General features: G+C 45.7%; 3 protein-coding genes across 19 annotated transcripts in view; 2 read left to right on the plus strand and 1 right to left on the minus strand.

The window, feature by feature from the left end:
• On the plus strand, nt 1-5,129 carry TMEM216 (transmembrane protein 216). Of its 14 annotated transcripts, none has more exons than XR_011423690.1 (7): nt 10-92; nt 665-766; nt 1,347-1,439; nt 2,995-3,196; nt 4,199-4,353; nt 4,625-4,765; nt 4,860-5,129. XR_011423690.1 is itself a non-coding variant. In XM_070228790.1 (5 exons), the coding sequence occupies exons 1-5, from the start codon at nt 66-68 to the stop codon at nt 3,478-3,480; spliced, it is 426 nt and encodes a 141-aa protein (XP_070084891.1). In that variant the 5' UTR covers nt 1-65; the 3' UTR covers nt 3,481-4,053. The 14 variants fall into 14 exon arrangements, 9 of the variants coding, with proteins under 9 accessions (XP_070084891.1, XP_070084894.1, XP_070084898.1 ...); XR_002811912.2 differs by having other exon boundaries at nt 31-78; nt 669-766; XR_011423689.1 differs by having other exon boundaries at nt 4,625-5,129.
• Nucleotides 5,130-27,114, minus strand: CPSF7 (cleavage and polyadenylation specific factor 7). Of its 4 annotated transcripts, none has more exons than XM_023654156.2 (10): nt 26,973-27,114; nt 26,240-26,348; nt 20,289-20,507; nt 19,347-19,450; nt 18,796-18,968; nt 15,533-15,947; nt 14,908-15,026; nt 12,545-12,713; nt 11,724-11,891; nt 5,130-7,122 (listed from the first exon to the last, which is right to left on the minus strand). In XM_023654156.2, exons 2-9 carry the CDS (start codon nt 26,291-26,293, stop codon nt 11,729-11,731), a joined length of 1,416 nt encoding a protein of 471 aa, XP_023509924.1. In that variant the 5' UTR covers nt 26,294-26,348; nt 26,973-27,114; the 3' UTR covers nt 5,130-7,122; nt 11,724-11,728. The 4 variants fall into 4 exon arrangements, with proteins under 4 accessions (XP_023509924.1, XP_023509925.1, XP_070084889.1 ...); XM_023654157.2 differs by having other exon boundaries at nt 18,823-18,968; nt 26,973-27,085; XM_070228788.1 differs by having other exon boundaries at nt 26,900-27,040.
• SDHAF2 (succinate dehydrogenase complex assembly factor 2) overlaps nt 27,105-27,478 on the plus strand; it is a 19,312-nt gene continuing 18,938 nt past the window's right edge. Inside the window, exon 1 of the mRNA XM_001502117.5 lies at nt 27,105-27,239. Within this exon, the coding sequence (XP_001502167.1) occupies nt 27,204-27,239 (36 nt within the window). The 5' untranslated portion in view covers nt 27,105-27,203. The remainder of the gene's footprint in view (nt 27,240-27,478) is intronic.

Raw genomic sequence — 27,478 nt, forward strand, 5'->3', positions numbered from 1 at the left:
CGCTTCCGGCAGCGCCTCACTGCTCCGGGCTGGGGCCGCGTAGGCAGTTTCCATGGGGACTGAAGATGGCGCCGCGAGGTGAGATTCTGGAGGTGTGTGAGTCCTGTCCTGGTCCTGATCCCTTCGCTCCCCCGCCTCCCTTGTCTCCCAGTCCTCGACCTAGACCCTCCATTCTCAGGTGTTAGGGACCTCACATCGCTCCTCACTTGTCCAAAGAGGGCTTTCGCAGCCCCACCCACCCCGAGTGCCTGGAGGTCTCGAGGGGCGGATCTCAAATACCCCCACATCCTCGGCTGGGCCTATTCTAGGCCGGCTCAGCTACGAATTTGCTGTGTGACCCCGAACAGGCCATTGCGGGTCTCTGCGCCCCAATTTCCCTTTCCGGATAGTGACGGGGTTAGATCTTAGAGGGGCGTTGACTTTCACCCCCCCGAAGCCAAAAGAGTTGAGTTTGACAGTGATCCCGGAGAAAGAAGGGGATTGAAGGAAACTCCCCACCACACACGCCCCTCATTATCAGCAATCAGAAGTGCCCCCAAGTGGCCCCTCCAACTAGCTGCAGCTTCTTCTTTTCTCCCAGTTAGACACAGAACCCATCAAAGAACCGAGATTGAGCGGCTCTCACGCTCATCCCCATCCCTCTTCTCTGTGCTCATCTTCTCAGATAGACGGTTGTCCTCCACCCCCCTGGAAATCCTCTTCTTTCTGAACGGGTGGTATTACGCTACCTATTTCCTGTTGGAACTCTTCATATTTCTGTATAAAGGTAAGGCCTGGGACTTGACCCCCACCCTTCTTGCCCCAACATCCCTTCCCCACTTCAGCAGAAGATCCCTTCAGCCCAGAGCCAGCTCCCACCAAGAGCCTTATTTTTCCTTCCTCTCTTTAGCTCCTCTTCACTGCAAGGTAGAAGGCTCTTCATCACCTGGCTTCCTTGAGAAGGATTCAGTCGGAAGCCCCTCAGCAAGAATTTCTTGAGTTTGGGAAATGTGGGCTTCTGCATTCCGCTCTCCCCTGTCACCACTCTTTGTTGAACTCCACTTTAAGCCCGTTGGTGACCCTCAGCAACTATTCAGTGGCTTGTGTACTCATGTACCTCTGACCGTTTTGGAGAGTGGAGTCCCCACAGACATTTGGAGTTAGGAGTAAAGCCCCATAGTAATGAGCCGCCTCTGACAGACCTAGGAGTCCACATATCCCTCAGCAGGTTCACAGACCCTGCCCCCGTCTCACTAACTCGCTGGTGGAAAGCTGATAAGACCCACGTCCTCATTATTCCCAAGTGTGTGGGAGGTCTTGTGGGGCGAGTTAGATGTTGTTCGCAGACTCTGGCTTTGTCTTGGCAGGTCTCCTGCTACCATATCCAACAGCCAATCTAGTACTGGATGTGGTGATGCTCCTCCTTTATCTCGGAATTGAAGTTATTCGACTATTTTTTGGTGAGTGTTGTCCAGAGAATATTTCCATTCCTTATGAGACGAGCTGGTATGTGTAACCTGACGAACGAGAAAAGTACATAACGTAGGCTCACAATAAGCGATTGGATCTGGGGGTATATCGCATTACACCCTCTCTGAAGTTTCAAGCTGCTTCGTATTTTGGGTGAAGATTTACCTGTCTGGTGCTGTGTGGGGCCAGAGGTGGACAGGAGCGTGAGATATGAGGTAATTCCTTCCCAATTGCCTGGTTCCTCTCACTGGTTTGCTTGGGAGGGTAGATCCAGTTGTAACTCCGTGTCCATGGCAGTCTGTGCCTGCACAGATGAGCTCCTAGATGCCCTCCACTTCTCCAAGTAAGGAGTTCTTTAGGAAAAGTTTTATATCCCCAGAAACACAAAACAAATCCTTATGAGTTAGAATGTCTCATCTCTGAAAACTGTTAAAACACAAACTGAGAAAAAAATTACTTGCAACACATATGACAAAAGATACAGAAGGCTCACCTCCATCACTAAGGAAAAGACACCTAATTTAAACACTAATAGGCAGTTCACATAAAAATAATCACAGAGGACCCACAAACAGGACAAAATGCCCAAACTTGCTAAGAAAAAGCAAATTGAAACAACAGGGTAACATTCACCCATCAGATTAAAAGGATTTCCAGATACCCAGTATTCAAATGGGTGTGAGGAATAGCTCTCTATAGTCCCACACTCTCATGGGTATTTATATTCCCACACTGTTTGGCATATAAATTAGTACAACCTTTTTGCTAATAGTTTTACCATGTAAAATTCGTATTATTAGACCTAACAATTTTATTTCTGAAACTGGCTGAAAAAATCAAACATTTCCACAGATATGCTAAGATATCTATATGAGAATGTTTATTGCCACGTAATTTGTAACATGAAAACATTAGAAACAATCTAAACATCTTATCAATGCAGGATTCCTTAAGTAATTTATGGTGTTCACTCAATGAAATCGTTCATAGCCATTAAAAAAGAATAAGGCAATTATATGTGGAAAGGTGTCTAACTTATGTTAAATGGGAAAAAAAAGTTGCAAAACAGTATGTAGAGTATAATTTTATTTTTATAGTAATAAATAGTAATATGTGGGTCTACAGATATAAAAAAACCTGAAACAATATATGTCGTGCTGTAATAATGGCTGTCTCCAGGGGGTGAGTAATGGTGTCTTTTAGTTTCTATATTTTCTAAAATTATTTTCTATATTAGATGAAAAGTTTTCAGTGGTTGTATAATATTTTCATAATTAAAAATCTTTACCCCCCAAATAAAGATCCCCTCGTCCCTTGAGTGGGAGCCAGCCTGGAAGCAGGGCCTTCAGAGTGAACGACTCCAATCCTGTAATTCCTTCAAAGCCCCTCCTTTTCATCCCAGTGGGCCCCCACTGATAAATCTGCACATCCCCAGTCAGGATCATTTTTCTCTGCCTTGCCAGCCCATCCCATCCCACCCACCTTTCCTCTGAGGCCAGAGAAAGCAGGCCACTTGGAGGTGACCGCATGGGCTGTGTCTGACAGGTACAAAGGGAAACCTCTGCCAGCGAAAGATGCCACTTGGTATCAGTGTGGCCTTGACCTTCCCGTCTGCCATGATGGCCTCCTATTACCTGCTGCTGCAGACCTATGTGCTCCGCCTGGAAGCCATCATGAACGGTATCTTGCTCGTCTTCTGTGGCTCAGAGCTGCTGCTGGAGGTGCTTACCCTGGCCGCCTTCTCCAGGTATGCTTCCCGTCACCTGAGGGTTGGGTTCCCATCCCATCCCAGGGAGGGGCTCACTGTTCTTCTGAAGCCTGAGGAGTCTAGAGAACTTTTAAGGGGGAAAGCGGTGCCTGTGGGACTGCCTTTCCCATTCAGGGTAGACAGTTACCCACTTAGAGAAGATATTCTTTGTTCTTTGGGGCCAAGAGGCTTGGGGTATACAACAGTTCAGGTCACTGCTCTTGCTCACTGGACTTTTAACATTTTGTTTCTTTCTTTCTGCCATCAGTGTGGACAGGATTTGAAGTACAAAATTTGCAGCCAGCAGCTCTCAGGGGCTGAGACCACACATACTTCTGGTACCTTAGCCACACCAGTGAGAAATGGTGGGTCAAGTTGTCCTGGGAAAGCTTGCAGCTTTTCCTCAGCACAGACATTTGGGCAACAAACCGAGCATAAGGCCACTGGGCACCATCTTCTAACCCAGGGCCATCAGCCTAAGAGATGCTTCTATACTTCAGTGTAGGGAGGGGCACGGTTGTCCCCATCCGGGCCCTTCTCAGAATCAATAACCTGCTCACCTCAAGTTCTCCTCTTTGATCATCGTGGCCAGAGCATCTTGTGTGGACCATGTAGGCTCCTTGGGCTTCCAGCAGGCCCTGCGCCACATATCCCTGTTGGTGCTGTGCCACGCCTGTCGCGCACGAGCACGGAGAGCCTCAGGATGGTGTGCTCCCAGATGGATGCAAAAGCCTGTCATCCCTTTCCTTAGAGACTGAGCTCCAGAACTTTGCTAGTAGCTCATAGTGTTATTTTTCTACTCTCATCATGAAACAAAACATTATTTTATAATAAATATATATTTTCTGTTGTGGGGATTGTAGCCTCTTCCTTCTGGCCCATGTCCCTAGACTTTCATCCACTCCGAGAGAAGGTAGAGACCATCCCAGCCATTTGTTCCCAGGCCGCTTGGTGACCCAGTGTGGACACAGGCAGCGATGGTGTCTGATTTTCTTTCCCCAGCTCCAGCCTGAATTAATCCCTAAAGGCACTGCCAACTTCTGGACCTTCTTCAGGTCTGTCATCCTGCAAAAGACTGCTTATGGTCCTCACCTCTGCCCCAGAGCCGCATCGTGTCTCTCCTGCCACTTACAGCTAACTGTCAGCTCCTTCCCAGGGTGAGGCATGAGTAATTGGAAGATGCATATTCTAAACTGACCAATATTTTTTGGTTATTTATTTTAAAATTTCAAGGTAACAAAAGGAACACATACTTTTCTTTCTTTTTAAGCTGAAGGAATGTTGCTCTACATGAGTGTATCTTTCCCTTCTCCAAGTCACCATCTTTAAAACTGTTTCTTAACTTGCTCAGCAGTGGCTTTTTTTCCTTTAGCCCCCAAGAAGCCACCAGGAGCCATGACAGAATCCACTATCATTTTCATCTTACAGATGAGAGACTGAGGTTGCGCTGCTTGCCCATGGTTAGACATCTAGATGGTGGAAGCAGGCACGAGCAAGCATATCTTCTAACTCCTAGCACAGGATTCTTCCCTTTGTGAACTTGATGACATCAGAGCTGAACTGTACAAGGTAGGACACTGATTCTCAGAATAAATCTTAGGAGTCTTGAAGGGTAAAGGATGACTTAGAATTTTCCTTTAACTGGGCTATTTCGATGACTAAGGAAAAAAGCTCAACCTCAAGGGGCACCTCCAGAGGTGTGCCTCGAAGTCTCCTAGGAGATGTGCTACAGGCAACTACATGCCCAACATGCAGTTCCAGCTAAGAACGCAGGCTTCTCTGCCACCCCACAGCCTCTACATCAGCCCATGCCCAGGCCCCAGACACCTCAACAAATCTATTCAATGCAGAATCCATAAAACAGCTCACACCCCATTTATTATTTAAAAATATTTTGTTACAAAAGGAAAAAAATACAATGCAGTATAAAAGATTGACAGCGTCATCAAGTTTATTACACAATTTTCAACCTATCAGAAAGACAAACAAATCACCGACAACAGGGGGACGGGGCCTTGGCCTTTTTGAGGGCTGGGGTTTTTTTTTTCCTTTTGCTATCAGGAAATAAAACTAAAAATTGTGTCATTGAGTAGAAACAAAAATGGGGAGAAAAAAAATTCTCCGGGTAAACAGCTTTTCTGGTATTCTATATATCTTTTTTCCTTAAACTGTCGCCTTACTTGGTTTTCTCTACGTTTTAAAAAGACACCCGGAGCTGCTCTCGAGGATAAGCACATCACTTAACACTTGGCCAGCTGGGCAAGGTGCCGTGTTCTGACGTGGAGGTGGGGATGGGGTTGGGGGACAGGGGAAAAAAGCCACAAACTTGTAGCCTCTGTCCCAAGGGAATGTGCCTCTCCAACCCTGGGGGACCCCCCTCAGTGACTGAGGGCCATGTCAGAAACGTGCAGGGAACAGAGGAAGGGTTCAGTCCAACTCAGTCTCTCCCCTCTGAGCCATAAGGGTCTCCAGTGACCCTACATCTCACATGCCAAGTCTCATCTCACATGCCACGTCTCTTCTCACGTTAGATGTCACGTGCCCTGTAGATGCATGCAGAAGTAGCATCCATCGCCCCGTGGGTACTGCAGGACCCTGTTGCTGCTTCTTCCTTCAGCAGCAACCACATCACAATTTGGATGTTATGGGAAAAGCAATTCCATTTGCCTGTGAAGAAAATGGCCCCCAGAGTGGTGGTCCTTAGAACTCTGAGCTGAGCTCATTCAAGACAGGCTCCACTTCTTCCTTGCTCCTTATCAGAGGCAGGAAGCACCTCCAGGCCAGCGAGGGGAGCTATTAAATCAACAGTCAAAAGGTGGAAAGACACCAAATTTGTGACTTTACCTGCCTACTAGTGCCAGGTTATCCCACAATAAGTAAAAGTATGTACCTGGGGGATGCAAGCCCATGCTCACATCAAACCTGAAAAAAGAAAGGCCTATGGAAGTAGGCCATATCCTGCTCAACTTGCCTCCTTCCCCACTCCTCCTGGTACTTCTCAAGGGTTCTTCACTGCTGAGGTCCGATGTCCCCATCTCCCAATGGCAGTACCTTCCTCTAAAACAAGGAAGCAGCCTTGGGGGAAGGGCTCCACGTGTGAAATGGAAAAGCCCCAGGCAAAGGGAACACCTAGCAGAGCTGGTTATTGCAAGAGGCAACCAAGCGCGAAGCAGCAGAGGGTGGTAACTGGCTCTGCCAGGCTCCCCAGCAGAAAGCAAGCTCATGGGCCTTCTCTGCTTAGGAGGGTAAGTCCACTAAGGAGGCTGGGCAGCAGGGAGTTGGGAGGGTTCAGCCCTCTAGGAGGTCAGGGAAACAAACCGTCAATATGTAAGAGGGAAAAGCAAGAACAGGAGAAGCTTTTCAGAAGGTAATTTCTGTTCTCATGGTCCCTCCTCCAAGGGCTGGGAAGGTAGAGGGGTTAAACAAAGAAGTGGTATGTTAGCAAGGGGTTTGGACCCTCTTGGCCCCATTGAACCTAGTGCTGAGGGCAGGACCCTGGGCGTATTTTGGCACACCCAGTCACTCTCCTAGATCCCGCATGGAGGACCCATTTTCTTTGGGAAGGAAGTCTTCCCATCAACCTCACCACTGTACTGCTCCTGGAGAATCAGAAACTCATTCGTTTCCTTGGACAAAGCACCATTCTCTATGGAGACCAGGGGCCTGGACATGTTTACTTCCTGTCTGCCACCCTTCCCAACCACACGAAGTCTTTAGGTTCCTTCCCCTGGCAAACAGGAGGTGTGGGATTGGGAGGGATACCAGGCAATCTTCAATCCTGTAGGGCAGAGGGTATTCCCTGGGTGTCTGGAGGGCATTAGGGGTTTGGAGGAAGGGGAAGGGGTGGAGCGGCCTCCGTCCTTTAGTCCTGATCAAGGTGAGGAGATGCAAGTCCATTAAAAAAACATTTGCTTCCAACCAGACCCCTGCAATGAGAACATCAGAAGAGAAGAAAGAAAACACAAGTTAGAGGTTACTTTCTGACTAACGGGCTTATATGAATTACACTGGCATTTTCTAAAGTTGTAACATATGAAGTAGGGGACAAAGGCAGAGAGAATGCAAGCCTGAGAAAGTAAAAGAAAGAAAGCAGGGTTGTTTGGGAGTGTCTGACACTGTGAGTAGTGAGGGAATGGTTGGGGGAGAAGCTACAATGGGTAGCGAGAAAAAGCTGTAACATCTTACTTTAAGGTTAGGGGGGGTAAACAGACAATGAAATGAGGTTTGACTGAAAAGGAGACTTTGGCTGGAAAAGTATGAAAACTAGAACATGTCAAGAAAAGTTGCTATAAGGGAACATGGTGAATTTAAATACTGTTTCAGAAAAATCTATTCTAAGCAAGTCATAGCTTACCTTAAGGGGAGGGGGAAAAAATCTGGAAATGGGAGGTACAATGGTAAGAAACCAAGTGTGGACATAGCCAAATCCATTAACCCCCCAAACACCAAAGAGGTCCTACGAGGGAGCATGTACTTACACAGGAAACTCCTAAACTGTTTTTCTTTTAAAGCAGCCCTGGTTAAAACAGATTCCAAATAGTCCTTATGAGTACATGTGTGTGCACACACGCAAGGAGCCAGAGAAGTTCTAAGCTGTACTAAAAACTCAAGAGATTTTAAGTCTTTCCCCCGATGACAGCTGTGGGTGAGTGACCAGGAAGCATACTAACACCAAGCAAGAGGGCTCTGGCCAGGCCAGAAGAGAAAGCAGAGCACGGAAATAAATCATCAGTAATCGCCATCCAAGAAACTAAAGGTGATGTTAAGAACTTCTGCCAAACAGTAAGACACTTGTCACCTCTCTACCAAACTTAAGGTCCCTAGTACACTCAGCCCTTGTTCCAATGTTGCAATATCAATCTGCAGGAGGTGGCCTGGTCAATCCAACCATATAAAATAGAATTAATAGTTAAAAGGGAGAAGGGAGATTAAATTCAGGCTTAAGGTTTCAACTAATGCCCAAACTGGCAACACAGCTTACACACAAATGCTCAACCTTTATGCACGCACTTCTGTAACCCGGAGGAGCTATCCAAGGAAAACACATCCATAAGCTGCCTAGTCCTTCTACACTTTGAATTGACACTATTTCAGCTTGGGATCCTCAGAATCTGTTATGGCCTCTGCATTCTCGTTTCTCTAAACACCTATGCAGGCAGGTGTTTGTCTCATTTTCTATAAGGGAAAACGGAAGCCCTCAGTGCCTTCTCAATTTCATACCAGTTGGGTTTCCGAATCTTTGCACTGGATCAAAATTGAACAGAATGCTCAGTTTTCACTGGACCTGGAGGATAGGAACGAGGTGAGAATGACCATATTTCAAGTAGGATAATGTCCTAAAATAACAAAGACATAAGCCGAGAACTACAAAAAGTCGAAGCCACAGATTACCCAAGAACATCCTCAAACTCCAAAGTACAAACATATTCCCCAAAAGAGCTGTAATTTGGGAGCTGTCCATACACAACAAGACGCAGAGGATAACCAGTGCCTCAGGAGAAGTAAGCACCCAATTCTGAGAGGTTATGCCACATTTTGGTGGTAATGTTTGAATGCAGACAGAAGTCAAAGTGGGCCAATCAGACTTCAGGCCCCAGAGGGGGTGTCCATCCTGTGGAAGGATGGACAAAAAAGGGTGCTGTTCTATTGCTGAAGGGACACACTTTTTGCTCTCAGGGAACACTTGTCCATACGATATAAATACTATTATTTTCTAACTCAAAGGTGTTGTATGTAGAGCTTGCAAAGTTCTCAAGATAAATGAGGCCCATGCGCCATCTCCCCAACATGAAATCTCCTAAGTCACAACTTGGTAACTGCAGATGGAATTAAGAGCCCATAGGATGAGAATGTGAGAAACTGGCTTTTTTTGGCTGCCTGATTTAGTTCTTTTGGAGTAATTATGTGGATGGAATAACCAACACATCTAAGGGGTGATGAGGAAAAACGGGGAATTGGAAAATCTCCCTCAGACTTCATTTTCCTCATCTTGTCACAGACCCGCACCAGCCAAATGACTGCTTTCTGGGTACTACTGGGTTACAGGATTTTTCAGTTATGCAAATTGAATCATCCTCAGAATGGAAGAAACAGTCCCATTTCACAGTGAAAGACATGAAGCACACTGATAACTAAAGTCTCAGGTTCAGATGTTCAATCCCCAAGGTACTAATGATCAGTGGATTTCACAATTTCTTTGTCAAAAGGCTATTAGGAGCAAAGCCACCAGGAATGGCAACATGCAGTTACATGTTCTAAGTACTAAACTAAATGCAGCCCCAGAGACTATAATTCATGTTCTGCATGGACCAAGTAACACCTCCCTGGTCATTCTTATCCTCCTTGGCTCCAAAGGACACATAGCATAGGCTGCAGGACTGGGGGAGGGTGATGGTACTGGCCCTACAAACAGCACTAGCAACCATGCATGCTGGCTCAAACAAGAGAAGGGAAATGCTACTACTGCTACAAAGGGAGGAAACGGGATCAAAGACCTACTCCAACGTCCGCCCTCCTGCCTGCTCCCTGAGAGTGAATCAGGCCAGAGCTACTGGTGGGCTCCACCTCCCCTAGAGTCTGCTTTTCTAGAGGACAGGTGGGCACTTCCCAAAACTCAACCAGTTGCAAAATCTAGAAAGCAGTATCTAGAATCCACAGCCTAACTGGTGATTTCATGTGGAGTATCCTAGATTTCGATGATGACAAGCACTCTTAAGACTGTGGAATGAAGGAGTGGTTCAAGAACAGAGAAAGGAGGCAGGTAAAGAATATTAGTAACTTTTCATTTTCTCATTTATCTGACTCCTATCGAAGAAGACAAAAAGAATTCCTAGCTATAACTCTGCTTTTAAGTTAATGGCAGCTAAGGCCAAACAGCAAAGTCGAGGGCAGCACCACTCATAACGAGACTCCTTTCCTGTATGTTAGTAGGCTGTCACTAGGCAAAATACTGCGGCTTTCCAGCTGCTTCCAGTTCAGGCCCCGCTCATGAACTACAGGACTCACAGGCGGGGGGGGGGGGGGGGGGGGGGGGATTGCTTCCCCTTCTTCCTCTCTAAAGATGGCCATCCATCTCTCCACCCTACAGACACCAACACAACTATTCCTACTCCTCACTCTTTTTCTCACGTGTCATTACTTCAGACCAGTCAAACTGGCAAAACCAAGGACATCATAATGCACTTGAGGTGAAACCACAAGATTGAGAAGAGACCCTAGAGTCACCTGGGTCACGCAAGAGCCTTCAGGAGCCACGAACGGCCCACCCTAGCCAGAGTGGAGACTAAAGCTCTCCACACAAAGAGAGTCAACGACTGCTCTTGCTTGCTTATAAACTAGAACGGTCTTTGCTGGAAGCTTTCTTTCAGTTGAGATTGCCAAGCTGGTGGGATATAAACCTGGAGCCTGTCTGAGAACGAAAACAGCTCCTAGATGCAGCCAAGCCTAACTCTTCAATTACCCGAGTAAACATGGTCTCCCCCACCCAACTCTCCTGCTTTTGTTTTGTTTAAAAAACAAAACAAACTTCAATTAGTTTTTTTCCAAAACAAATATATCCCTCCACTGAAGTATCCTCCACAGTCTCTAAAGCTATTAAAGACAATGTTTTTAAGATCAGCATTCTCCTGACTAAAGTATTCTGATTTTCAAAATCTTTTTAATAGATATTCTTTTTTTATTTTTAGATTGGCACCTGGGCTAACAACTGTTGCCAATCTTCCTTTTTTTTTTTTCTGCTTCATCTCCCCAAACCCCCCTTGTACACAGTTGTACATCTTAGTTTCAGGTCCTTCTACTTGTGGGATGTGGGACGCTGCCTCAACGTGGCCTGACGAGCTGTGCCATGTCCGCACCCAGGATCCGAACCCCGGGCCGCTGCAGCGGAATGCGCGAACTTAACCACTCAGCCACGGAGCCGGCCCCGATATTAATTCTTAAAATCATTGATCTTGCACCTTGAAAACTAACAAGTAGGCAATGGTCTTACTTCTGTCTTGGTCAATTTCCCAGATTTTTTACTTGAAAGTTTGGTAGGGTTAAAATATAACAATGATAACAACAACGGCTATCATTTATTGAGAACTTCCTATGTGACAGGTACAGTGAATGCTAAATGCTGCATATGGATTCTATCACTGACTACTCAACGATCCAATGAGATAGTTCTTTTATTAGCTTCATTGACAAACGAGGAAACTGAGCAAGAGAAAGTACTATGGCGGGAGGAGTTGGGAAACACTCTGGCATCTGCCTGCAGACTCTGTGCTCTTAGCCATTATGCCACGCTCTCTCAGGTACTAGGGTAAGGCAGACAAGAAACAAAAATAGCCTAATCTCAGGTCCACCTCAGGGCGAGATGCCTCACAAACAGACAGGAAATCTGCCCTCCTGAATTTTCAGTTACCTAAATCAAAAGTCCTCCTATTCCCTTTATTTGCTTTAGAGAAGAGAGAGAGAAATCTTCACTATCAATAATTTTTCTTTCATAAAAGATCATCCGCCAGCCAGGAATGGGGCTTTGTCCCACCTTGCTCAGTGGTGCCGGTCCCGTTCTCTATCCCGGTGTCTCTCGTGCTCTCGGTTCCTTTCTGGGAAATAATCATCATGCCGATCTTCGTTATGAAGCAGGTCCCGGTGCCTCCTGCTGCTCTCCCGGGACCGGCTAGGTGACCTCTCGCGGGACCGATGTCTTTTCCTATTAGAAAGATCCTTCAGCCTCACTGAGAGGGCCTACGACGTTCTTTCCAAGAGTGTTGTGTTTTGGTGTCTTCTAGTATTTGTGTAAACCATCCTTCTATTACTGTCATGGGCCTACTGTCTGAGGACGTTAGCTCTTTGAGGACTAGTCTTTTATGGGGAAATCATGACAGTTATGTTTGTTGAGATCTTACTAGTGTATCAGGCACAGTGCTAAGAGCTTTACATGCATTAGCTCACCTAATCTTTACAACAGGTCTGTGAGATAAGTACTGCTATTGTCCCTTATTTAAAAATGAGAAAAATGAGGCTTAGAAAGCTGAGTAACTTCCATCCTCAAGGTCACATAGGTAGTTAGGAGAACTGGGATTCAAATCCAAGCATGTATGGCTCCAAAGCACATGTTCGTAACTACACCAATCTGTCTTCTTTCCCGAATAAGCCCCCTGCCTCAACCCAACAGATTCCAGACATTCCAACATTTCTTAATGGAAATGTTTGATTAATGTCTTCTCCTTAAAGACATGAGGGCTAGGTCTGCTCTTTCAGCCAGGTCCTTGCCAGATACCCTGGGCTCCTTTCCTCCCCCTGCCAATCCTTGGAAGAGTGCTGCTCAGGGCTGGTAGGCCACTGAAGCAATCATCAACTCACCTGGACGAGCTCCCGCTGGCACCCACACTGTAGGACTTGGCTTCAATGCCATGAAGACAGTCCTTAAGAGAGGAGATGAGGACACGGCAACGCTCATCATTGGCGACCCGGGACTGTTTGATAACAGCAATGGCTGTGAGCAGCGTCTCAATCGCGTCACTGTAATCCCCTGACAGGGGATGGATGGGAAAGGCCAAGGATGAGCAGAGACAGTAAACTAACTGGACCAAAAGGAGAACTGAGGTGGACACAAACCAAGAGTAGCTAATCCACAGAACCATGGTAAAATGGATGAGGCAGAAGTGGCAGGTATAAAACTGAATGGCACCTATATTCCAATGGTCTGGAATCAGACAGATGTTCTCAGATAATGCTTGCAGATGGATAAATTGGCACACCATTGTCTGAGGGCTATTTCATAAGACCCATTAAAATAAACAATGGGCATACTTTTTGACCCAGCAATGCTAAAAATTTTCTACTTCTGTTCATGAATATGTATATTTAATAACATTTGTTTCAGCATTGTTTGTTGTATTAAAGAATTAGAAACAACTGAAAGTTCCTTCAATAGGGTCTGGCTATGTAAATTACGGAATACTGGTTCTACAGACTACTACACAGTTGTTAAAAAGCGTGAGGGAAATCTGTGTATAGACAAAGTAATCCATGTAAAGCGCTGAGCACAGTGCCAAGCACATAGTAAGGGCTCAATAAATGTTAGGTATTATTATACACTGGTATGAGATGTCCAGAATATACTAATTTAAAAAAAGCTGCAAAACAGTATTCCATTGTTGTAAAAACAATCAAAATTATATATATATATAGCTACACACACAAAAAAATCTGGAGGATGGACACTAAATTTTAAAAGGTGGTCTTGGTGGCAGTCCTCATATAGAGGACTTTCATTTATTAACATTGCATATTTCTCTGATCATTTTAAATCTATAATCAGATGTGTACATATATATCTAAAATGTGTATGTAGTGTGTATGTACACACACATTTTAATTATGCTCTCATCAAGAACCAGTACCTTCATCCCCAAATTTGAGCAATGCCTGGGCTCAAGGACACTGGTCACGGGATGGACACCTGCACAATGCTTTTCCAAGCTAAGTAAAGAGCAATAAGGACAGAAGATAATGTGAGCAAAGCATGAAACCAGAGAGGGGTCCAGTGATGAGGACTGGCAGCTTCCTCTGTGCAAGGCAGTGAGAACAGAATAGAAACTGTGGAGGAACTGTGATTCTGTGGAGGTCCAGGAACATCAGGATGTCAGCTCTACCAGGGTAGGAAATTTGTGCCTATTTTGTAGGCATTCAATAAATATTTGTAATTTGAATGACTGAAATGAGAACAATAGAAAGGGAGGGAGATAGAGATTGTTATTGACCATCTCAGTGTGAAGGAATTGGTGGAGAAGAACAATAATTATTTCCTTTATACTCCTCTTATATTTGACTTCTTACAATGAGCATAGATTACTCTGTAATTTAAAAAGATTTACTCAGATGTCAATGAAGGTTTACTGATGGGAAAAAAAAGAAAGAGAATGTATACACTTCCTGTCTTTAACTTACTCTGTGGATTCAAATTTTTCAGCCAAAGATGAGAAATTAAGGAAAGCAGATGATAGTATTTAGGATGAACTTATTTCTTAGGAGATCTGACAGTCTACATTGACATTCATGTGGGAAACTCACAGGAAGGAAGGGAGTATGCCTAATGTCATAATATGAAACTTGGACCAGAACCCTGAAACTTCCTATACCCTCTTAGAAACCAAAGATTCTATGCCCAGGGCTCTCAGAGTCACAGCTTGTGGTTCTGCCCACTTAATACTGACAGCAGGGCAAAAGCTAGCTGTAAGGGCATATTATGCCTTAAGATGACACCCAATAGACTTGCCTCTTTCTAGGATAGGCTATATGGAAGTCACCAGCTCTGCCCAGGCCCCTAAATGTAATCAAATTCCATATAAAAGCAATCATCTAGTTGAGGCATCAGTCCTCAAAACCCAGGGTCTACACTTGGCATTGGAGCCACTACATAGACAATAGACCCACTGATCAACCACTGACATCAAGATCTCCACCAGGCAGGAATTTCCTTCTATGAGAAATACCACAGTGAGATGGTTCTTTATATTCTAGGCACCAAGTTGGTTTTCATGGGGCAGGTCTAGACACAGGCTAAGCAAATAACACCACTGGAGCTTCCCAACAGCTGAGCTATCAAGTTATATATTGCTTTTCAAAATGTGCCACTGTTGAGAATCTAACAGTGCTCCAACTTTATCTTATTGAACTTCTTGCCAATGGAAATGACAAAACTAAAGATAAGGGTGAGTTACCTGCACTGGCTCCAGATACGGCTTTGGAAATGGCACTGCTGGAAATTGCTCTGTTTCGCTTCATGATCTCTTCAAATTCTGCTTCACTCACTGTAGAGGGCGGAGGGCCCGAATCTCGGCTGCCACAGAAATAATAACCATTCCTGATTGCTCACACCCCTTATTATCTTTACCATAGTCTATACTACTATGTTATTGAATTACACTTTCCTGTATAATGTCTTAAATGGTTCTCAGTCTGTCTGGATGTTTTATCTGTCCATGTTCTCTTTAAGGACAGGATTTATGTCATATACTTTTGTAATTTTGGCATGACCCAATAGTGCTAGACATTCATACCATTCTTAGCTACCTACTGCACTCAATTTAACCAAGCTCCTTAAAGAGGGATATGAAGGACATGGTTTGGGTCAAAAGGTTAAGATGCAAACACAACATCAAATAAAAACAATATCTAATAGATAGTTAACTATTTCCCAAGACTCAACACTATGACAACAGCTTCCACAAGGGAAAACACAAGAATTCAGCACTCACTCACTTCCTCAGGGAGAACAAGATGCTTAATACACTGTCTACCCTACTATACCTGGCTCAGATCTGAAAGGAACAAGATAGTCCTTACCTGCCATGGTGGTTATAGGGTGCAGAGGCCTTCATGTAAGTATCTGGTGGAGGCCCCACTGTAGCATTTGGTGGGGGGAAGAAGGCTGGATTGAGGTGAAGGGCAGGTGGGATGGCCCCAGGGGGAGGTACAGCCAGATGAGGAGGTAATCGAGGAGGAGGGGGCATGAGATGCTGGTAGTGGATGCCAGGAGGAGGAGGAGGGACCCCAAAGCTTGAGGAGAGAGGTGGTGGGGGTGGAATAGGGGGTGGGGGCAGACCCATCAGGGGAAGGGCTGAAGGAGGGCGATTGAAGTAGGGCAGCACACTGGGGGGCTTATCCACCCGGGCAGATGAGGGTACAAGGTTCTCAGAGGGTGTGGCCCGTCCATCAGCAGAGTCACTAGAATCTCGGGAGTGGGCCCGTGGAGGTATTCCTATGAAGTAAAACAGAACTAATTACTGCCCAGGCTTTAGACATACCCACGGGACTAGCTCATCCTTCAGCAAGTCATCTGACACCGTACTGAGGTGACTGAGGAGGCTGAGAAAGAAGGTAAAATCATCTGCTGCCTCTTCTTTGGCCTCAGAGGAAAAGGTCAGAGGCAATTCAGTTAAGACATAAACCCAAAAAGCAGTATTACCCTAAATTCTGTATGTCAAAGAACACTCTTTATCCAGAACTCTCAGTGCTGCACATTTAATTTATGTTTAGATTTGTTTTCTACGCAGAAAGATGCTAATAACCCATAAGGAAATGAGTGCTGATTCATGACTGCTCAGCTGGATTCAAGCTGATGTGAAACCCCACGTCCCCTGGTAAGAGTTCAAGGCCTCTCTCCTTAGACTAGTACTAGCTGACTTTCTCTCTCCTGCTGCGCATTTGAAATTTCCTCTTTGCCATGGTGCTTTGGCCAGGGAATCTAGGGGAGGAGAAGGGATGGATGACATTTCCTCCACCCACATAACAAAACTAGTAACTTCGATGGGGAAGACACAACAAAGAGTAGCAGGTTGGAGGTTAAGTGAGAGGTAAAGAGAAAAAAAAATGGAAGATAAGCCAAGAAAAGATCTGCCACAGAATGAGCAGATGGCACACAGCTGACAGCAGGGACTCCTAGCAAAAGCTTGGTACAAAACATGCCTCAAATCTGGGGAATTCCTACTACATTTCAAGGCCTAAACCCTCTGCTCCACAGGGCAGCCTACCAGGAACATCATCGCTGCACAATGCTGTGTGTTGTGCACAATAGGGGCTCAAAACAGGCTTGTATACAGCTGGAAACATGGCTCTGTCATTGTCAAGTTACTTGGTTAAACTTGTTCCCTCTCTCCAATTGGACAGTCTACTCTAAGCCTAGTTAATGTACAATCCAACAGAAGAGCATGATCACGTGGCCTTGGGAGTCTTGGAGGTAGAAAGATGCAGACAAGTGCTTGTGAAACTAAAAGCTGTTAGTAAACCTCAATTCCTGATTAAAGCATAAGGTGAAATTCATCACCCTGGCAACCACCTTGGTTTCTCTATTGTAGTATATATCACCAGTGCCTACCATAGCACTGTCTTAATTTTCACGTCTCAAACACATGGCAACTTGCTTTTTCCTTGAGTTCTCTCAAACTGAAGAAAAAAGAGGTATTAGCAAGTGTGATCCTCTGAAAGTTAGCCACTGTCTCAGCTACTGTTCCCACATTTGCAAGGGTTCTGTTTTGTATCTATGGCTAAAAGTCCCAAGAGAAGCAACCATTTTTAAGCACAGGAAGTCCAGCAGCTATACTCAGAGAATTAACAGAGCCCAACTCTATCAATGTGGCAGAGCAGAGAAACACCACTCAGTCACCACCCTCATGTCAGCAAAGAAAGGTAACACCATGGAGTAAACAGCCAAGGGGAGGTAGGAATGTTACCCCCGATGTGGCTACAAAATTATGCATCTTAGGAAAATCAGAAGAGGGCTGAACTGTAGAAAGACTCTGAAACAGAAGGGACTTCAAAATTCAAGCTGTCAAGGAAGAAAAGTGTGTGCCTTTTAAGCCAGAGCAATGGGAGCTCACACCACATCCATCTAGGCTCTCGATCTAGTTAAAACAGCTGTTCCTCAGCAAGAGAGAAGCGGCCAGATTTCCACCTTCAATCAACCAATACAAGGTCCCAGTGGACCACCCAATCAATACAAGGCACCATTTTCAGAGCAGGACCTAAGCAGTAACAGAACATAGGTGATGAAACTCCCCCCCTCACCTCCCCGCCCCCCCCCGCCTTGCAGTATAACAAAAGTAGAGGCAGCTGGCTGCTTCTGGGAGGGCCTTGCAGGGTGGCTGCACCTTGTGAGGTCAGGACAATCCAAGGTCTGGTCCTCAGGTTTCGCAGGTTCAGAAACTCGATTTTAACACGTCACCCAGGGGTAATCAGACCCTAGGAGACTGAGTCCCGCTAACCAAACTCACAAGAGACTGATTCATAAACCAGAATGCCAATTTATTAATTTACAATGAGAAATATAACTGCCAAGCAGACCGGAATACTTGTGTCGGCTGGTCAGCGCATTCTCTTCCCAGAAGGAGAGCCTAGTTGGGAAACCAAATTAGTATCAGAAGGTGGCTTGGTGAGTACAGTCAGAATAAAGGGAGTAAGGTGAACTTAAAGGATACTGTCATCAAGCTAAGGTAGTGTATGATGCAGCCTTCTTTACTAATGGGAAATACCTGACAAGCAGACTAAAATATCCGATAATCAAAAGGACGCTGTCTCCCCCGGACAGTGCTGAAGAAACGCTGTTAAATTGTTATTCTCCAGCACTCCTTTTGGTCCGTTCCTTACAGAGCAGCTCTCCAACAGATGTTTATGACAAGATTACAGCCATCTTTATATACTTCACTTACATTGTAGGGTGGCTGCTTCTTGATAATTTACAGAGAAGCATGTCTTACAATTAATCCCATTCACTACACACTGATCTTTTAGATAGAAACATAATTTAGAGTTGAAGGGAATTTTAAAAATCATGTACTTAGTTCAGTTGGGGCAACAGGCCCTAAATAGTAAAGTGACTTGCCCAAGGTCACACAATGAATTAGTGGTAGAACCAAACTATAAGTGAACCTACGTGACTCCCAGCACAGTGCTCTTTCTTGTACACAAGCCTCATTTTTCAGCCCCCCTATTGACCATGCCACCACCCATAACCATCCACCCTCCCCCAAACTCCTCCACTTTGACGGCAAAGCCCACACCACAGAAAACAAACCCACACTCCCCCCTTCATACAGATGGTCTCCACGTACCCCCTCTTGGGACTCGGACGCACTCACGTTTCCGAGCCTGTGCCTCAAACTGTGACAGATTCTGCCGGGTGGCCGGCCTCACGTCCACTTTTTCTCCATTAAGAACTTTTCCTGGCAGGAGTTCCAACAATTTGTGGACAGAGTTTTCAGAGGCTACCACCACCTCAGCATACCTTGAGGAAGAAAAGTAAAAAGTGAGTGAGATCTACTAGACAACCTAGAGAGGAACAAAAAAATTCTCTTCCACTTTTAGTGAAAATTGGTAAGGCAAAAGATATCTTGCTAATAGTAAACACACACACAAAACTATCAATAACAAAAAGGCGTCAGCCTATAATCTTCCTATTTATTTGGAATTAGAAATCAGTTTCTTTGCCCCTAAATGGACGGATGTTCTACTCCATCGCAGCTAGGGCCCCAGTCTAAGACAAAACCAAGGCAGTAAACTGGGCCAGGGGTGGGAGGCATTAAAATCCAGGGCCAAAATACAGTGCAGACCTGTTATCCCAATGGTTACAAACTAAAAGGGGCTTCTGAAATCCAGACCTCACCCTTTGGACTGGCCATTTGCTCGATTCTCTGCGAATTTCAATTCCACCACATCATAGACTCCTATAGAGCGAATAACCTGGATCAGCTGCTGGTCTGTGGTCCACTGGGGCCGGCAAGATGGAAAAGGAAGAAATGTCAAGAGCTACACAACCCCCCACCCAGAATGTCCCAGACCCTTCCCTCAAACCTAGGATTCTAGTCACAACCACGACCTCCCTCAGGAAACCGGAAAGCCCATCAATATTTCAATTAGTGCAGGCTTTTCTTATTGTCCTGACCCATATAGAATTCCAAAACCACCCACGCCCTCCCCGATCCTCATCTTTAGAGATTAAGAAAATTAAAACCTACTTTAACTTTGACTGCCATTTGGGCTGGCTGGTCATTAGTTCAAACACTGATTACTAGCAGCTTTTAATGATAGATCTCATAGGCTAGAGTTGACCATTGTCAGGAACTTTCCCCTCAGTATATACATTTCCTAATTTGGAAAAACCACCCCCACCACCAGCCCAAAAACATGTCACACAGTAACTTTTGCAGAACAATCACCACCTACCCCGAGTGTACTAGAGCTATCAGGGTCTTTGATCCCTGTCACCCATCACTATCACAGGACCATCTAATGACCACCAAGAGTTCAAGGTGTTCACTCTGAAATCTCATCCCACAGATGACCCTGCTAGACATAAAGCCCCAGGGTCAGGGGCAGTAACAAGATGGCAGAAAAAGCAACTACCCACTTAATCATTGCTTTCTTCGGCACCAGTACGTCCTCAGGATAGTTCTCTTTCAGAGATCAATCCAACCTGATCCCAGGAAAAAGAAATCCAACCCCATCAGAGCACAAAACAGTGCAACAGTGGTTTCTGAAAATGCCATCACCTCCCAGTGCTCTCCCTCCAGCCCACCCACAAGCCTTTTTGGTTGCCCATGCTCACCCAGGAGAAGCTGCCCACATAGACAGCAGCTCGCCTATTACGTAGGCCGCTGTAGGTGTACAGAATTGCAGGGGTCTTGTTATTGGGCTTGGGAGACGGCTCCTGGCGAACAGGAGGAGGTGGCTCAGTGCTGCTGCTTCTGTCATCTGAGGGCTGGGAGGTGGCTGTCAACACGTCATCATACAGGTCAATCTGATCTGTATTGTTGAACTCTGGATCCTAGGAGATGAGAGGTTGGCAAAGGTGGGTTTGAAAACTTTTCATTTCGTTCGTTCTACTTCACGCTTGTTTACTTAGAATCTGCCAATATGTTATAAACAATGTACAAAACTTCCTTGTCCCATTCTAGGAAACTAGATAAAAACTTTCTGATTTGAAACCACTTCACTTCAATATGCTTATGTAGGTTTTTGCCCCAAGACCCTGTTAGTAGACCACACGAGCTTTAGTCACATATGAGAATCAAAAGGTACATGATTAAAGAAGCAAACTAAACACAGACATGTATCTGCTAGTTATCACTGACGTCAGCTTCTAAAGACTACTCTAAGACACTAATGAAAATGTATTTTCAACATCTTATGGTATTTTCAAAAATCAAGTTACACAAAACACTATTCTATTTAGTAAGAAAGTACATTTATCTAGAAATAGAAAGCAGGGGAAAAGCATGTTAAAGTGGAGCCAAAATGCAAAAAAGAATGAGCTACTGGTTTAAACTATTTAATTCAAACAAACAATTAGGGAAGCTCTAAAACTCATAAAACACAATCCCATCTTTCTAATAACCAGCAAAGAAACATAAAAAAAGGGTGGCGAGGGACTAACTCTGGGGGATTTTTCCTCACTAAGTTCTAGTTCTCAAATGACATGCAGATCTAATACCTTACCATGACGTTTCTATAAGAGATATCTTTGAGCGTACCAGAGACATTCATTGATACACAAACAGTGAAACTTCTCTAAAATATAAGGACCAGAAAACAGGAAACGACTTCTATCAAAAGCTATGTCACAGTAAGCATTTATAATACGAACATGTATTCTGGAAGATGTGTGAAATATACCTTTTGCCTATGTGACATATCACTGTTACGGACTGAGTGTCTGTGGCCCCATAAAATGCTTATGTTGAAACCCTACTGCCCACAGTGATGGCATTAAGAGGTGGGTCCTTTGGGAGGTAATTACGATTCGATGAGGTTTTGTGGATGGAGCCTAGCTCGCCTGCTCCGGTCCCCATCATGTGAGGCTACAACAAGAAGTTGGCAGTTTGCAACTAGGAAGAGGGCCCTCACCAGACTCCGAACCTGATTTCTGCCTTCCAGACTCTGCAACTGTGAGAAATAAATTTCTGTTATTTAAAAGCCACCCAGTTTTTGGTGTTTTGTTATAGCAGCCCAAAATGACTAACACTATATATCAAAAATCCTTAAATCACAAGAACTATCACCAAGGGACCTAATCTTTCAGATGTTCCAATGTCATTATCTCAGAGAGGTCTTTTTATTTTAAGGATCAGACAAGTATTTTTTCAGATGACATTCTAAAACATTCAATGAGTGCTAAAGATGATGCTGCCAAAATGAAAGGGAGAAGTTCAAAGTGTTTTAGGGAAACTACAGTTCATTCACGTCATTTTTGTCTTCTTAAAAAGGGAATAGAGGAAGAACCTACGGTCGGTAACTTTATCTAGTTCCCTGAAGAGAGACTCATTTCCTCTAACGCAACTCAGGACAGGCAGCTCTAGTAACTTTCTCCCTTCAAGTCCATCACAAGAACTGCGCACTCTCAAGGGAGGCTGCAGAGGAGAGACTCACTACACAATTCATGCTTACGCCTACATATGGCCACAAACTTCTGGAAACAATCTTTCAGATTCTCAGTTGACCTGAAGTACAGTGGAAGCACGTGCACACCAAGATAGTACCACTGGATTGCTCCGATGGTGAAGAGGGCAGGATTCTACTTCCTGAGGCAAGTAAATAACTTCAATACTACAAATACTCTAAGAAATCTCCTAGGAAAGGCATTTAAACCTTATAAAAGTATCAGAAAGAGAATGGCAAAGAGAGGCAACTTTTTAGAGGCAACTTAACAAGAAAAGGATTCAATAAGGCAAATAAGCACAGCAAGGCTGTCCTAGGTAGTCAAACCTATACACAAGGCTCTCACATAAACAAGGGCGAGTGTGTGAAAAATGGGGAGAGACGCTAACACTGGAGAGCACAGGGTGGACAATAAATTGAGTAAGATGAAGACAGCTGAGATAATAACATGGCGAATATCGTGTGTAAAATATTTCACAGCCCTTATGGCTCAAACAATCCCAACTCTCGACAAATCACTTATTTATTTATGCCCATACTAGGTATGGTGATTTGCCCTTGTGGTTCAAGGCAGAGAAAGGACTTAGAACCCACTTGATCCTCTCCAATGCTCTAATCCTTAGCGAGCACTACTTCACACCAGGGTGGTGGTGGTGGTGTTTTTAATCCATCAAGGATTTTGAAATAGAACTTAAAAGGAATACAGAAACATACCATCTTAGATAGTCAGTGGAACGAAATCGGGATTCCTTCCATGTAGTATTTGCGATTCAGAGATATGTGTCTAACTGTTATAATACAAAAATTACCACTGATAATTGGGTAGTGAAGTAAAAGGCAGATCTGGATAGCTCAGAAATCAAAAGTATCACCAGGAAATCCCCCATACTGTAAGGCCAGGCAAACAATCTACTCTTTCAGGGTCCCTTAGAGAACACGACAGACTCAGTCCTGGAAGACCCTGGTACATGGATTATCTTACAATTCTAAGAAACTCCAAAAGATTCAATGAAGGCAAAATTGTCACAAGATTCAAATGGTCTCTCTGGAACACAGAGCCTCAGTTCAAAGAAGGTGGTGGGAACTGTTCTGAAGTACAGGGCAGGCCCCTGGAGGATTCTGTTGAGGATTTTATTGAAGAAACAAATGTATCAAGTTGTGTTTGGATTTAAATTTACTAGCAACACCAATCCATTTTAGCCCTGCTTGGAAGACAGAAAAACAGAGAAGGGCCTGAGGTTTTTCAGAAAACCAAATGGGCTAGTGATTTATGTAGTGACTGATTAGGTTCAAACAAAATCTAATTCTACAAACTAAGCGAAAAATCTAACGTTTTACATGCATTGATGTTGACGATTTCATTCCAGAGAGATTCAAAAGGAAGTATGTACTTAATAGCGAATGAGTATCTCAGGAAGAATTTTGTGTTTAACAGCGTAGGAAGAACTGTGATTGTCTCACGAAGCTTCTTGGTTAACAAGAGTACTGGCAGGATTCTGAATTTACATAAGAACCTCCCTGCCTGTACGCTTACTGCTCCTACCCTCCAGCCCCCTTTTCCTGAGAGCTGAGGGAAGTAATAAAGCCTAGAATTTAGTTTTCTCAAAGCAATCTATTTGACATCATTGTTTCTTTTCATTGTAACCAATGATCGAAGTTTTGGGCTTTATAATTTCCATTCCTGCAGTTCTCACCTCACACACCCTCCTTCCCTGTCACTGTCCATTGTCCTCAACCACGGAGAATGGAACCTCTTTCGAGCAGAGGAATCCATTTTTTCCTTCCTTTCCCCTCACTAGTCTCGACACAGTGCCTAGCAAACAGAAGTAGCTCAGTAAATACTTGTTGGAAGTAAGGAAGAGAACCGGGCATACTGTGCAAAGCACCTGTCTCACCACAAGCGACAGAGACAAAACTCTCAGCCGAGCGGCCGCTCTCAGTCACTTTTCCAGAGTTCTCCCAGCCCGAGTCCCGCTATAATGGCAGGAAGGGAGCTCTGCTAAAGACGCTTTTGCGGCACACGTGTTAAGCGATCAGGGAGTCAGCATCACAGCGTCCCATCTAGGAACTGTGTTCGTTTTCCCTGCGGAGCAAAGTACATGTGTGGGGTTCTTGTGCATGAGTCAGCTTGGGGTCAATCAATAACATTCTTAAAACATTCTAAAAAACAGAATCTATACTGGTTGCCTTCAGTCTAAGCTTGCTTCTAACAATCCTAACCAGACAGTTTTTATCATTTCTCCGGCAGCCTCCAAATTACATTAAAACCAGCTTGGCCAAAAATCAACTCATTTGTGGGGAAAAAAGCATCCCCTCCAACCTTCCATAAGACGTTCAAAATCTACATTTTCTTCAACTTGCCAAGTGTTAAGTATGGTCTGTTTGTATAAATGTCTACTGGATTCCACACACTATCTTAAACCTATCTTAGACCCATTAAAAAGTCCTTTTCAACTAGAGACCAGAGAACAAACTGTTGAGGTCAATGACTTCTACCCTGACAAAGCAGTGACCACCGGACAAGGCCTGCTGTCTCAACTATGACCTACAAGTTACACTGCTTAAGAAATTATGAAATCTCATTTTCTCAGACCAAATGTGGCTAGACTTGTGGTCAAGGCCTCTGTTCTGCCCATTTCCCAAAGTGAATCAGCACTGTTATCAACCCACAGAAAGGAAACTAAGGGGTAAAAAAAGGCTTTTCATTAATAACAGAGAACTAGGCAGCCGCCTTCTTTTTCTGCTATCTTACATTAAAAAATAAACAAAACCCCTACCTTGTAAAAAGCAGTAAAAGTCTGATTCAGCATAATATGGAAAACTCAGGAAAGCAATGGTTTGTAACTAAATTAATATACTAAAGCTTTCTTTTTCATCTATAAATAAATTTGGCTTCTTTGAAACTAAACAAAATTTTTCACGTATTTAAATCAATCAACACCCACGTGTAGATGACTCCTGTTTACCTGAAAAGATACAGGAAAATGGCTGTCAAAAAGTATAACTGGTGAAGCTGTGTAACGGATACAAGGTCATTATACTATTCTACTTTTGTGTGTGTTTTAAAATATCCACGTTAAAAAGGTATAATACAGTTTTTAACACTTTTTTTTATGTAAACTTATGCCAAGTGAAAAAAATGGCACGTATCGACCTCTTCTGTTGCCTCATATCAAACTCAGGGTCCAACCAGGGCACTCCTTCTCTAGCCTGGTCTTTTTATGCTCTTACCAGGCCCTCATGTGCACCCCCTGACAGATACCAATGAGAAGAACCAGCTTACTCAAGTAGAATGGTGCCGAAAACAATCCACGCAGGATATTAGTAAGTTTTAAACAGTGACTTTGGAACAGTTTTGAGATTTGACCTCAAGAGCTCAGAACTGAACTGGACCTGAGATTACTGTTTCAAGGGAAATCACTGTATAATGTTCCTTGCTGTAACATAAAAGATCAATGAATCCAACTTAGGTGTATGAGTGGGTCTACACCTGCTTTTTATCTGGTTTGTCCAACACCTTTACCCTCACCTCAGAAACATCCATAAAATCTATTAGACCAAAATGCCTGTGGACTTCCCAAGACTGGACTCAAGGAACTTACAGGAGGAAGTGAGCCGTAAAACAATCTGAACGGGGCTGAAATTAAACGTTAATGCATCTTTTATACTGTGCCTTTGCGCTGCCTCCTGGAGGAGGGGACCACACTTCTCCAGTGGCGGTCTGAGCACAGCAAAGGAACAGGTATCAACACTGTCCTCAGGAACACGACACCGAACACAACTGTGATTAAGAGGAGTCAGTCTTTAAGGAGACTGACGTCGAATTGTGGCCTCCTGGGGGAGCAAGTTCCACAGGTTGACTCACCGTTCTATTAAACCTGATTTTTATTTGCTCTTAAATAGAAGCCTCTCAAATGAAGCCTGGAGGCTTAAATGAACATAAAGCGGAACGGTGAGAAGTCTCGAAAGTCTGTGCTAGAGGGAAAATGTTAGAGCCCAGAGAAGCGCCTTCACGCCTAGGAGATCCTCAAGGACTGGCGTGGCTGGGAACCACTGCAAGTCCGCTGGAAGCGATTCCTCGGCGGATGGAGGGAAATCCTAGGGCTCCCGAGGACCCCTCACCTGATTGAACTCCTCGTCCGCGTATATGTCAATCAAGTCCACTCCTTCTGACATGGCTCCAGAAGGAAGATCGCGAGCCCGGAGAAGGGACAAAGTAAGAAAGATGCCACTGCGGTATCCAGAAAGAGGCGAGCGTTAGAAGGCATGAGGGTCCCGGGCTGGGAGGACAGCAATCGCGGCCAGCCTCCCGTCTCCAGAGACGCAGCATCCCGGCAGCCCAAGCTCGGCCCCACCCGCTCCGCCCCGCCCCGCCCCCGGCCTCGCGCCGCCCCTCGCTCTCCCAGGCCGCCGGGGCTCGCGGGGCTCGCTGCCCATCACCCTCGGGCCCGAGCCGAGTTACGCCGCAGCTGCCCGCGGCGCGCCGAGAAAGTCCAGGCCTCGGCTCCTCGGGGCCCTCGGACGGCGCTGCGAAGAACGGCCGCGGCCGAGCCCGCAGCCCCAGCCGCCGCACCTGCCCAGGCCGCACGGCGGCCCCGCGAGAGTCCCTGCGGGGCCCCGAGCTCCGGCCGCCCCCGCTCCCCACCCGGGCCCAGTCCTCGCCCCCGGCTAGGCCCGCCCCGCTCCCTCCCCACAGACCCGGCCCGGCGCCCTCGGCCCCCTCCCTCAAAGGCCCGCGCCTGCCCCCGCCCGCCGACTCCGGCCGCCCCAAACTCAACCGACCCCCTCCCCGCCTCCGCGCCGGCCCCGAGCCCTCTTCCGGCCCAGCCGGCCCCCGGCCGCGCGCCCCCGTTACCGGGAATATGGCGGCGGCGGCGGCGAGTCCGGACTAGGCCCGAAGCGCGCGAACCGCTCTCGGCCCCAGGTCCCGCCCCCCACCGCCGCCGGCGTCACACGCACAGCCACTTCCGCCCTACGCACGGCCACATCTTCCGGCTCAGGTGCCCAACGCCGAAGCCCGCGGGGCGGGCGTCCGGGAGTTCCCGGAAGTGGTCGGGCCTCTGGTTTCCGGTGCGGGTCGGGAAAAATGTCGGTGGTCGCGGTGTTGCCAGCTCTGGCGCGGGTGAGGAGAGTGGCGATTCTCGGGTCCTGGGTGGGCCGCGGTGGGGACTGAGTCTCGTCTTCCTGTGGAGTCCTGGAGGGAATCCTGACAGCCCAGGGCAAGGACAGATTCAAGGAGAGGTCGAGCCTGCAACTTAGGAAATTCAGGTCGCTGCCACCCTTTTCTGAGCCCACTGTGTGCCTGTCTCGTAGCCTCGTTGAACCATCGGTCTTGCGGCGAGACCCAATTCAGATTTCACC

The sequence above is a fragment of the Equus caballus genome, chromosome 12 (genome assembly GCF_041296265.1).
Source record: "Equus caballus isolate H_3958 breed thoroughbred chromosome 12, TB-T2T, whole genome shotgun sequence".
NCBI classification, from domain to species: Eukaryota; Metazoa; Chordata; class Mammalia; order Perissodactyla; family Equidae; genus Equus; species Equus caballus.

What these genes read in the sequence shown, in the direction of transcription:
- TMEM216 (XM_023654158.2), top strand. Translation starts at nt 53, where the DNA reads ATGGGGACTGAAGATGGCGCCGCGAG. An exon ending in ACTGAAGATGGCGCCGCGAG is followed by an intron (nt 79 to 668) that starts GTGAGATTCTGG and finishes CTTCTCAGATAG; the next exon opens with ACGGTTGTCCTCCACCCCCC. An exon ending in AGTTATTCGACTATTTTTTG is followed by an intron (nt 1,440 to 2,994) that starts GTGAGTGTTGTC and finishes TGTGTCTGACAG; the next exon opens with GTACAAAGGGAAACCTCTGC.
- CPSF7 (XM_023654156.2), bottom strand. Translation starts at nt 26,293, where the DNA reads ATGTCAGAAGGAGTGGACTTGATTGACATATACGCGGACGAGGAGTTC. An exon ending in ATGTGGGCAGCTTCTCCTGG is followed by an intron (nt 19,451 to 20,288) that starts GTGAGCATGGGC and finishes TGCCGGCCCCAG; the next exon opens with TGGACCACAGACCAGCAGCT. An exon ending in CCCTATAACCACCATGGCAG is followed by an intron (nt 15,027 to 15,532) that starts GTAAGGACTATC and finishes TTTCTGTGGCAG; the next exon opens with CCGAGATTCGGGCCCTCCGC.